General features: G+C 38.6%; 1 protein-coding gene across 2 annotated transcripts; it reads right to left on the bottom strand.

The window, feature by feature from the left end:
• Window positions 1-1,617: 1,617 nt before the first annotated feature.
• mapre1b (microtubule-associated protein, RP/EB family, member 1b) lies at window positions 1,618-12,215 on the bottom strand. 2 transcript variants are annotated; one of them, XM_077214189.1, is made up of 7 exons: window positions 12,160-12,215; window positions 10,992-11,115; window positions 10,759-10,904; window positions 9,984-10,182; window positions 6,927-7,033; window positions 6,686-6,838; window positions 1,618-3,588 (listed from the first exon to the last, which is right to left on the bottom strand). In XM_077214189.1, the coding sequence occupies exons 2-7, from the start codon at window positions 11,110-11,112 to the stop codon at window positions 3,538-3,540; spliced, it is 777 nt and encodes a 258-aa protein (XP_077070304.1). In that variant the 5' UTR covers window positions 11,113-11,115; window positions 12,160-12,215; the 3' UTR covers window positions 1,618-3,537. The 2 variants fall into 2 exon arrangements, with proteins under 2 accessions (XP_077070304.1, XP_077070303.1); XM_077214188.1 differs by having other exon boundaries at window positions 12,076-12,165.
• Window positions 12,216-12,546: the final 331 nt, after the last annotated feature.

Below are 12,546 nucleotides of genomic sequence, written 5' to 3'. Positions count from 1 at the left end.
AGGGCAGTTAAACATGCAGCAAAAAAAAAAAAAATTGTCAAAAATACAGGTAAAATTAAATTGGTCAAAAAAATTTAAAAGGATACAGGTTAAAAAAAGGGGTCAAAATTATCCCCAAGTTATAGTTATAGTATCTAGCCAAAACAGACTTATTTGTTAATTGAAAAAACTTAAATAAATTAAATATATTTATATTCTTTGTATCAAATAAACTAACAAATTAAATGTAAGTACTAAAATTACTAAAACCTTAAAAATATATTAAATACAAAAAGAAATGAATAAACACATAACTAAACATAAAATACTAAAACAACACTACATTGTACTTATCAAAAAGTAATATTATTTCTTAAAAAAGGAAGGAAACTTTCTTAGTTTTAGAAATATGCCTGAATTCATCAGTTCTACAGACAGGAGAGATTTACAAAGTTACTGAAAAGTAACTGTAATTGTGTTTGTTTAATAAATAAAATAAACTGTTACCTGAAAATGTCAATACCTCAGCAGCTAATTTTAGTTGTTTACAATTTGTCATGATAACCTAAAAAAACATGTAGTCTAATAAATACTAAAAGTAAAAAGTATTTCCATGACAAGCATCCTCTGACATGTAAGAACAGGATGTGACTTCCGAACGGTATTGTAGCATAGAAGCTAAATTTCATCATTCTACCAACAAGCATGTTGTCAGACACCAGGCCTGATGACAGAGAAACGCAGCACACCTGTTTGGTCCAACACAGTTATTACGCAGTTATTCAGTTCCACAGCTGTAATCTCACACACACCCATTAATAATGGACTAACAAAGCTTGAGCTGATGCTCCTCATGTTATGACTGCTTTATAGCAACTCAGTAGTAAACAGAGTCAGCGCAGCCTCTAAAGGCACAAGTATGTTGATTTCTAACTTGTTTCAGGATTTTCAGTCCAACTGTTTAAATAGCGTTGATCCCTACCGCCATCTAGTGGTGATGTCTTCTGACTGTCGACTGCACGGTAAGAACTACAGCTACTGGCTAGTACTTTAATAGCTAGAACCGGGTTGGACCCATTTTTGCCTTCAGAGCGTCTTTAATTCTTTGTGGCACAAATTCAACAAGATGCTGGAAACATTCCTCAGAGATGTTGGTCCATATTGACATGACAGCATAACACAGTTGGTCCAGGTTTGTCATCTGCACATCCACGATGTGAATCTCCTTCCATCCCAAAGCTGCTCTATTGGATTGAGATCTGGAGACCATTTGAGTTGAGTGAACTCATGTTCAAGAAACCCGTTTGAGATGATTGTGACATGAAAGTAGCCATCAGACTGGCACTGTGGTCATATAGGGATGATGTGGTCAGCAATAATTCACAGGTAGCCTGTGGCATTTAAACGATGCTCAATTGGTACTAAGGAGCCCAAAGTGTACCAGGAAAATATCCCTCAGACATCACAGCCTTTATTGAGATTTGACATTATTTGTAGTTATTACATGACAAATGTAAGTATTTCAAAGTATGGATGACTTTCTATTGTTCAAAAATGAAAAAGAAATAAAGAACAAAACAAGATGCTATACAACTGCAAATCCCCCCTCAACACCAGAAATGAAGACACCAACAGAAAGACATGTAAATACCGTTTTATTGTAAGAAATGGACTTCAGTTAAAAATGTGGAACTCTTAACAGCCTGCAAGTACAAAAACGGGGAGAGGGACAGTTTGGTCGTGGTGCGGGCCCCACTATGTACCTTTGCTACAGATTGTTCTTAAAGGCCACAGAGCATTGAAAGAAAGGAGGGAAGGGTGAATCACTGCATTTCACAGACATTACCTGCTTCCAAACAACTTCCTTCCACATTTTTACTTGCATCCACCAATATTTAGCAGTTCTGATTATGAAATTACAATGAGATATTTGTCGAAACGCAAGCTCAGAAATGTGAGTGTCACTTGTTTTCCTATTGTCTCCTATTTAGAACAGATATAACGCTGTTATATCCACCCAACTGCAGCAACATTTTCTAAATCAATAAACCAAAACAACCAGCAAAGAGGCTTTTCTAGCACAAACAGGCAAGTTCTTAAGGGTCAAGGTAATTAATAGCACCAATAAAAACTCTGTTTGCCGGCTTTGCGTGTGCTATTGATGTAAAATGCAACATTGAGAACTACACACACAGAGAAAAATTCATATCGAATGACCAGTGCACATAAAAACAATGAAACTACACAGAGAACGTCAGTTCGCACAGTGATCATAATCATCATGAATCTCCAAAACCAACAACTGAAGTGAGAGATCGTTGCTTAGAAGCAACTCAAAGATCAAATCCAGAAAGCTGTTTTTTTTTAATGAACGAGCAGCTTTCATCTAAAAAGCCTCTTTTAGTTGCTATTTTTAGTGTTTTGCATTTCTATCATTAGCCTGACATGGTTATTTCGGGAATGGTCTTTTAAAGAGTGCAATCTTTTAAAATAACAAAGGATTTCAGGGATTATCTTGTGTGGTCTGAAATAATCAATATTCTGCTGCTGCCATTTCTACAAATAATAATTAAAAGAAATAAAAAAGAAAACTTTAACAGCTTGAATAACAAACATTTGCCAAAAGAGAGTGCGAATAAAGGATAGAAAAAAAAGCATTAAATATAAGGCAGTAAAAACGGGTAGAAAAACGGGCAGTGTTTGTCTTGTCAACTCAAAGTTTGTTCTTGAGTCCACCAATGTAGTGGCTGGGATAATTCTTTAAAACGAACGCAATACAATTATAATAAAATATTTTTACTCGTGCGACTGTGGCGCTACAGTACAGCAGCGTCTTGTAGACCAAAGCGCACGGCTGAGTGTTAATACATGCGTCAACTCGAAAACGACGCTTCACTACGTCCATAAAACGAAGAAAAGACAAACGTCAGACAGTCCACTCCCTCCAGACAGTCTGTATAAGGCACAGTCACTGAGGATCGACTGGAGCGCTGGTGACTGCTATCTGCCTTACGCTAAAGCAAGCACCAAAACCATGAGTGGAACCTAGAAAAATGAGAAGTTTTTTGCAATGAACTAACGCACGTTTTGTCATTCCGTCCCTTGGTTTCGTGTCAGTAGGGTACGGTTCTGAATGAGACGGTCACAGATATGCATCAACAGAAGTGAGGGAGGAGACGCCACCAATAAAACACTACAGGCTACGTGTCCAAGACGTTTCAGAGACATTTAAAATAAGATAAATACATTTGCAGGTGTCTGAAGTTGCTAAAAGAGGAAAACAATATTAGATTGTATTTTACAGACAGGATACACACTCTTCCTCGGAGCGAAACCGGAGTATTGTGGCAGCCAGAGGTCTGAGGGCATTAAAACAGTTCTTTCAACATGATGTGTGTCTATGCATGCTTTAGCAGATGCGATGGGATTCAATATGGAGTTAGTTCGGAATAGTCCAAATGCATAACGGGATGTGTGGATGGGAAGGTGAGAGGTAAATGACTGGAGAGGACGGGAATGGAGAGAGTGAGAGGGTAAAACTGCAACAAGTCACGAGCATTAGAACTCCTCCTGGTCCTCTGACTCCGCGTCTGGTATGACAAATCCCTCCTGAGAGAGAGCAAGAGAAGAAAAAAGGAGGAAAGAGACAGACAAGAGAGAGTGAGTCATCTGATAACAAAAGTCTAGCCATTTTAAGATTGTTCCAAGAATGTGTTTTATGGTGAATATGTAGCAAACAATAGAAAAGATAGTAAACAGGAGACATGTAACGACATCAATATGGATCGATGCAATCAATCAAAAGATGTGCGTTTATGAAACGCAGAACACACACTAAAAAAAAATCAATTCCATGTAATTAAAAAAACAGAAGTGCATTTTTTGTTGTGGGTGTTCCAATAACACTCTTAAAAATTAACGTTCTTTATTGGAATTGATGGTTCCATGATAACGTTTACCATGCATAGAACCTTTCTATTGCACAAAAGATTCTTTATAGAGGAACGTTTTTTTGGGGCACACAAAATGGTTGTTCTATGACATCACTGCAAAATCCCATTTTTGAACTTATTTTTAAGAGTATAGAATACATTACTTGCCATTTTCAATTAAATATTCATGTTATATTTTGGCTGCATTTGTGAGTAAATAAAACTGATAATGTATAATAGACATCATAATATCGATCGTAGGCCTGTGAAACTAATCAAATAGTAATCGTATAGATTAGTTCACCAAAAAATTTAAATTCTGTCATCATTTGCTCACCCTCATGTCATTCCAACCCTGTAACCCATTTAGTTAATCTTCAAAATAGAAATGAAGACATTTTATTGAAATCTGAGAAATTTCTCGAGTTACGCAGCACGTTTGAGCTTCAGCAGGAACCAATGAGGTTCATTCTCGAGTTACGCAGCATGTTTGAGCTTCAGCAAGAACCAATGAGGTTAATTTTCATGTCACGCAGCACGTTTGAGCTTCAGCAAGAACCAATAAGGTTCATTCTCATGTTACGCAGCTTGTTTGAGCTTCAGCAAGAACCAATAAGGTTCATTCTCATGTTACGCAGCACGTTTGAGCTTCAGCAAGAACCAATAAGGTTCATTCTCATGTTACGCAGCACGTTTGAGCTTCAGCAAGAACCAATAAGGTTCATTCTCATGTTACGCAGCACGTTTGAGCTTCAGCAAGAACCAATAAGGTTCATTCTCATGTTACGCAGGACGTTTGAGCTTCAGCAAGAACCAATAAGGTTCATTCTCATGTCACGCAGCACGTTTGAGCTTCAGCAAGAACCAATAAGGTTCATTCTCATGTCACGCAGCACGTTTGAGCTTCAGCAAGAACCAATAAGGTTCATTCTCATGTTACGCAGCACGTTTGAGCTTCAGCAAGAACCAATAAGGTTCATTCTCATGTTACGCAGCACGTTTGAGCTTCAGCAAGAACCAATAAGGTTCATTCTCATGTTACGCAGCACGTTTGAGCTTCAGCAAGAACCAATAAGGTTCATTCTCATGTTACGCAGGACGTTTGAGCTTCAGCAAGAACCAATAAGGTTCATTCTCATGTCACGCAGCACGTTTGAGCTTCAGCAAGAACCAATAAGGTCCATTCTCGAGTTACGCAGCACGTTTGAGCTTCAGCAGGAACCAATGAGGTTCGTTCTTGAGTTACGCAGAATGTTTGAGCTTCAGCAAGAACCAATAAGGTTCATTCTCGTGTTACGCAGCACGTTTGAGCTTCAGCAAGAACCAATGAGGTTCATTTTCATGTCACGCAGCACGTTTGGATTTCAGCAAGAACCAATAAGGTTCATTCTCGTGTTACGCAGCACGTTTGAGCTTCAGCAGGAACCAATTAGGTTTGTTCTCGTGTTACGCAGCACGTTTGAGCTTCAGCAAAAACCAATGAGGTTTGTTCTCGTGTTACGCAGCACGTTTGAGCTTCAGCAAGAACCAATGAGGTTTGTTCTCGTGTTACGCAGCACGTTTGAGCTTCAGCAAGAACCAATGAGGTTTGTTCTCGTGTTACGCAGCACGTTTGAGCTTCAGCAAGAACCAATGAGGTTTGTTCTCGTGTTACGCAGCACGTTTGAGCTTCAGCAAGAACCAATGAGGTTTGTTCTCGTGTTACGCAGCACGTTTGAGCTACAGCAAGAACCAATGAGGTTCATTTTCATGTCACGCAGCACGTTTGGATTTCAGCAAGAACCAATGAGGTTTGTTCTCGTGTTACGCAGCACGTTTGAGCTTCAGCAAGAACCAATGAGGTTCATTCTCGTGTTACGCAGCACGTTTGAGCTTCAGCAAGAACCAATTAGGTTTGTTCTTGTGCATCGAGCTTCTGTTTGCTTGCCGATCAATGTTTATATGTGAAAAAAGGCCTAAATTCAATCTGTTCTCCATATAAAGCGATTGTGTCTCTTCAAAAAATTTGGATTAAACCACTTCATATGGATTATGCCGGGCGTACACCAAAGGATTTTCACAGTCCCAGACTAAAGACCGGCAGTCTTTAGGAATCTAACTGGAGTCTCGGCGCGCTCCCGTCGTCTCGATCGTTAAATGTGAGGTGATAATCTGCAGTCGGCGACCCGATTTATACCAGTCTTTCTCTAGTCTTTCATATCAAACATGTTTGATATTATCGCAAGTCTTTAGTCTGAGACTAAAAACTGTGAACCAAAGTCTTTAGATGTGAGCTGATAATCTTATAAAGTCTTTTCTAAATCTTTTCAAAGTCTTTAGGTGTACAGAAAGCATTAGTTTTACAATGTCAAACTTTTTGAAGTGTCAAAGTGGTAGATGCGTAGCTGTCAATGGTGGAACAGAAATCTCTCAAATTACATTTAAAATATCTTTGTGTTCCGAAGATTCACGAAAGTCTTACGGCTTTGGAAAGACATAAGAGTGAGCAACTGATGGCAACTATTTTTTTAAACTTTTGTGAGAACTAACCCATTAAAGAATTGAAGTCCTACACTATCTCAGTGACCCACATGGTAATGGACAATTACTCATGAAATATATTAATCATGGCTTACTGCTAAAAGCGTATTCCTACAAAAGTCATATCGGCCAATGCATATCATGAGGCAGATGACAATACGTATGATAACATCACTTTTCTCTATTAATAGTCTTATTAGAATCACAAGTCAAGAGTTTGCAAGTTTTAGAGATTGCAGTTGCGTTGGACTCACGTCTGTGGCATAAAGAATATCCACAATCCTCTGCAGGGTGGGGTCTCCTTCACCATCCTTCTCTTGACAGATCAGCTCAATGTTCCTCAGTTTGCCAAAGTAAAAGTCCCGCTCCTTCTCCATGTCCTGGATCGTAGACTTTAACATATTTAACTGAAAGTAACCAAACAAACATTTTAGTAGTGATGGGTTATATATCAGACTAACATAATGACGTGAGAATGTACACAGTTTAACAAACCTCTTGAATAAGCTCTGCCCTTTCTTCATCACCACCTGCACCAGGTCTCCGCACAGAGCTAGGCACCATCTTGGGTGTTACCTTGGCAACGGCTGCTCTCTGTGGTGCTGTGGGAAACAAGCAATCACAGAAAGTAGTAAGAGACCGGCAAATGACACGCACCAGTCCTGTAAAAATGCAAGCGATCGCGTCGGCGCCTCCATGCCATGCAGTAAGCGTGAAGTATACTTCAGCTTCCACACTCCGCACGAACCCTTGGATATGCGCCTAATAATAGCGCACATAATCTTATTCTTAAGTTGCTACTAACGTGTTTCAATTGATAAGCCATATTTGAGGTTGATTAATGATAGGCAAACGTTTGGCTTTCCTACCTGGCTGACATACTGTAAAACTGATCTGTCCCTCACAGACTGCGTGACTTCTTGGAGGTTTTTTTCCCTTGCGAGTGGCGACTAATAACATTTTGGTTGACTAAGCCTCTTCTCATCGACTAACGTTTAGTTGACTATTAGCGGGCAACCCTTCTACAGACACTAAAGATGTTTAAAATTCTAACAGCTTCATACCAATTGCAGCAGCAGCAGCTTTGACCATCTTAACAGGAGTAGACTAAATTATATCTAAATTACGACATACGCAGTAAAGTTAGTATATGCGTTCATGACCTCAAGGCTAGATCATTGTAATACTCTACTGGGTTGTTGCCCTGCAAGCTTAATAATCAAACTCTAGCTTGTCCAAAACGCAGCAGCTAAGGTTCTTGCTAGAAACCAGGAAGTATGACCATTTTAGCCAGTGTCAACACTGAATTGGCTCCCTATTAATGATCACATACATTTTAAAATCTTGCTAATTACTTACAAAACACTAAATAGTTTGGATAAAAGCGTCTGCTAAATGACTAAATGTAAATGTAAATGTATAGTCTTTCTAGCCTTGTTCGGGAAGCAGACACACCCTGTCAGTTTAAATCTAGACTATAAACACATCTCTTTAACCTGGCATAAACATAACACATTATCAATTTCTATTATTCAAATCAGTCTACAGGATCCAGAACACCTCCTATAACACCTGATGTACTTGTTACATCGTAAGAAGAAAGGCATCTAAGCTAATATTAGTCTGCCTGTCTCATCCTTATACCGAGGTTAGCGTAGTCAGCCGGATCCAGTCCATATCCAGATCAGATGGAGGACCTGCACCTACACACGACCACAACACAGCCCTGAATGTCAGCAGAGGACGTGTCTACTAGACAATCCTCTGTGAAGGCCTTGTCGACATGACAGATCCTCAGCAGAGACCACAAGAACCAGACAGGTCCTCCCCACAGACAATATAGCAAGCTTCGGCTCCACACCGGCTTGATGAATCTATCTTAGGGGTGGCACGATCCGCTTTTTTTGCCTCCGATACCGATTCCGATACCTGGGACTCAGTATTGGCCGATACCGATCCGATCCAATACTAAAATGATAATTAAAAAAACAGTCCCAAATTACCTAATAAACTGTATCTGTATGCCTCACTGTGGGGAAGAGACTGGGATTATTCTTTTGTTAAAGGCATCAAAGCTTGACTTAAACATTATTTTCCTTACTTTGTAAAACAATACAGACAAAATATATACTATATAATTAAAATACATTTATTTAAAAATTTTGAACGCAACTTTTTAATGAAGCAGCAACATATGATACATAGATTGGACAGAACAACTAAGGCTATCAATAAACTGCCATTGCGCAAAAGCATTGTACTATGAAAGGCTCCAATTCAGAGCGGCACGAAACGCTTATGCGCTTCCCGTGCGCAGAATGATGCGCTCGAAGCAACATCGAGTCACGGCGCGCAGCGCGTCGCATTGAAAAGTTCAAAGCACAAAAGTAAGATATACATATATTTCTTTATTTATTCATTAGTTTGAGCCTTTTAACAGTTTTAAATTTCAGTTAATGTGCGCGTGAAGAGCAATTATATCGCTCTCTACTCCAGTGTTGTGATCACTGAGGAGTTGTGTTGTGATCTAACAGACACCCGGTTGAAAGTAACATGTGAAACTCCAGCACGTTAAAGTCCTTTTATGCAAACCATAGACCTTTATCTACATATCTACAGTATAATAATAGGAACATTGACTCATCTTGGAGAGTGTTTCATCATGTTGACTGTTTTACCCGAGTGCTGTTTGAGTGCTGAGAATGACTGACAGCCGCAGTGGAGGGAAGCATTAGGTGAAGATTAATTTAACGATTTAAATCTGTACCTCACATTAAACTATATGTAATGGCTTCAGAAATCTTGGAATACAGTACACGAAAACATTATAGTGCTTTATAATGTTTTTGTGCCTTTTGTGTTGTATAACAATAACATACGTAGGCTATACAATATCGGATCGGATTTGGATGGTCTCGTCTGGCGATACCCGATCCGGCAAATATTGCTAGTATCGGAGCAATACCGATACTGAGTATCGTATCGGCGCACCCCTAATCTATCTTCAAGCAAAAGGAACTGGATGAATATTTGAATTCTACCAATCCAGATCTAAATTCTGATTTGTGATGCAGCCTGAATCATAATGACACAGTGTTCGTTCGTTGGCCAGAGGAGAAAGAACAAAACGATCAAGTCTCCAAATGATTCTCTTATTGAAGAATTAATGTCATGAACACAACACAATGCCTGCAGGATATTAATAAAATGATGGAATAAAATGATTAATTCACACTAAAATGTTTGGGGGTGGTAAGATTTGCGCTTTCTTATGCTCACCAAGGCTTCATTTATTTGATCAAAAATACAGTAAAAGAACAGAAATACTGTGAAATCACAATTTAAAATAACTTTTCTATATGTTATTTATTCCAGTGATCAAAGCCGAATTCACAGTCATCTCACTGACCCCAAACTTTTGATTTGGCAGTGTAGTTCTTACACTGAACATTTGTCCTATTTGGGCAGATGTATACAATACGCACAAATATTTCTAATTCTAAAATACTAAACAAACCATGAGGTTCAAACACTTGATGCAAAGTGACCAACCTGCATTCAGAATCTTCTTGGGTTTGCTGAGGGCAGGCATGGAGGGGTTGGGTGCAGGCATGGTGTCCTGGCCCTGTCGAGCCTCCACTGGGTCATAGTCTTTTCCATCGTAGTTGGCATCAAAAAACTTCTTAAACCACTGAACAAATTCAAAATTGTCTTGAAATTTGCCCTTCACCAATTTGTCAACGGGGATAATCTGATGGGGAAATACACATCCAGATATTATTTCACGGATTTATCAGGTATGTGTATTAAAAACAAAACCCTGGAAAAATACGACTACATTTGAGGAAGTTACGCCACTAAAATCACCAAACAGAACTGCAAAATCAGGCACATGGAAACCCACAAACACCATAAAGTCACAAGCTTAAAAAAAACAAGACCTCTGTGTGCAGAAATTAGACAAACTTTAAGTTTACAATGCCAATATATTCCAAATTACTGAGAAATTAAACAGTGGATGTAGGCCTATATTGTAAAACTACCTTAATAAAACACCAGCCCCTGCCAGACACAAATCAAAATCCTTTAAAAAAAAAAAAAATGTGGTTGTAATGTTTCGAGACTCGTCAACAAGATATAATTGGCTCCCATCTGCAATAAAAATATCCTATTCTAGGGAATATGATTCCTGTGAAGAAATTTAATAACATTTAGTTGTTTGTGGCTAAATTTGCAAAAAGTCTTAAAAACTTCTGTTTTGCTGAACCTGACCACACAAACAGTGGTTGTACAGACAAGCTTAAGGAAAAGAAATTAAGCAACTCACTTTGTCAACTCCCATCCTTTTGAAGGCAGCTTGTAATATCTTAAAATTGTGTATGTATTCATGCTCTAACTTTGCACCAAATTTAACTTTCTTCAGAGGTATGCAGCCTGGGAACAGCATGTCCATGAACTGGCAGTAGGCTGCACCTGGAGGGAAAATTATAACACTTCTATTACTCCAAAACATAACCATTATATTGTACTACAAAAGAGCATACAGGCCTTAGAACTCACCTGAACATAAAAGCTCGATCTTAGTGAAGTTCATCTGTAGAGACTCATTGATCCATGCGAGCATGTCATGGCGACTCAGATTGTCGCTAGTCACTGATGTGGAATATACGTTCACAGCCATTTCCTAAAGATAAATGAGACATCATGATGAGTAACCATGCTAAGACTGTAAATTGTTATTGCGGAAACTAGGGCATATAACATAATCAATCAACATATTATTATCATCATGATACAAGATAATTATTTAGTCAAAATCTCAATTTTACTATAAAGGATGTTCAAATATCATACATTACCCATGCTGGAATATAAAGAAACATAAGCACTTCAATGAATTTAGTGTTATGTATTTTATCACATGGGTGACACAGGGAGTGTACCATGAATATTTAATGTCGGATTTCACCTCAACATCTTTCCATCCATCAACCAAACACACAGAAATAGTCTTTTCAGTCAAATAATGTATTGATATGTAACAGAATGAGCACTATGAAGATACTAATGTGCCTAAACCTAGTCAGTGTAACGTTAATATACTGGCTGTAATACATCGTAATGGCAGTAAGCCAGACAGAGAGTCTTAAGACAGCTGAGCAGATGCTGAGAAAAGAGACAGCAGTAATGTCAGTCACTCTGGCAGTGTCTTAAAACATAGTAAACTAAACCCGTCTGATTCAAATGCTCCTTTGACGCCCAAAATAGTTTTCTTGCTAGGAAGCTCGCAAGGTTTTGAGACACAGCCCTGAGTCACACACCGCCTCAGCTGCTCATCCACATCCAGGCCTCGCCTTCCCCTCTATAACCCTTACAACAGGGGTATTTACCGACACTTACTACAACGTGTAGACGCAAATGAATATACGTATTTGGTCAAACTGCAAATACGACCTCATAGACAGCAGCAGGACCGACGAAATATAAGACAAGCCAAGCAAATTCTTTGTCCCATAAAACATCAGAAACAGCAGCATCAGCTTCCGTTAGCGACCGGGCTAAGCGTTCATTTCAGCGCACTCATTAAAAATAAACAATTTTCCAACGGGCATATAACGCTTTATATGCTCTGTCACAACATTACCCATATCTCTGTCTCTTTATTTAATGAAATAAAAGAAAATAAATAATATCTAACGGCATTTGAGCTGTCTCAGACGAGTTTTACCTCTTCTTCGCCGGCGCCTCTTTCTCTCAGATCATGCGTCGGTTTATTCTTTGGGCGTGTTACGTCATTACGTACAAGCACATAGGGAAATTCTATGGCTAATACTTGACAAAATAAGAGTCTTTCGGTCTCACTGCTTTTATTTTTTAGTAAATTGAAGCAATTATATTACTAAAATGTTATTGATGTAAACTAAATAAGACTTTTTTAGATAGATAGATAGATAGATAGATAGATAGATAGATAGATAGATAGATAGATAAAGATGGATAGATAAATATAAATGGATGGATAGAGGGATATAGATGGATGGATGGTAATAAATAGATGGATGCTATATGGATGGAAACAGGGATTGATGGATAGAGGTAGATGATAAATACATGG

This window comes from Siphateles boraxobius, unplaced genomic scaffold (assembly GCF_051911475.1).
Source record: "Siphateles boraxobius isolate OS27281-9 unplaced genomic scaffold, OSU_SipBor_1 68, whole genome shotgun sequence".
NCBI lineage: Eukaryota > Metazoa > Chordata > Actinopteri > Cypriniformes > Leuciscidae > Siphateles > Siphateles boraxobius.
This window is presented reverse-complemented; position numbering and strand designations above follow the sequence as displayed.

Bases quoted from the DNA above. Each gene is read 5' to 3' on its own strand.
- mapre1b (XM_077214189.1), bottom strand. From the start codon at position 11,112: ATGGCTGTGAACGTATATTCCACATCAGTGACTAGCGACAATCTGAGT. The intron at 10,183-10,758 runs GTGAGTTGCTTA...TTTCCCCATCAG, and splicing joins AAAGGATGGGAGTTGACAAA to ATTATCCCCGTTGACAAATT. The intron at 3,589-6,685 runs GTGAGTCCAACG...GCTCTCTCTCAG, and splicing joins ATATTCTTTATGCCACAGAC to GAGGGATTTGTCATACCAGA.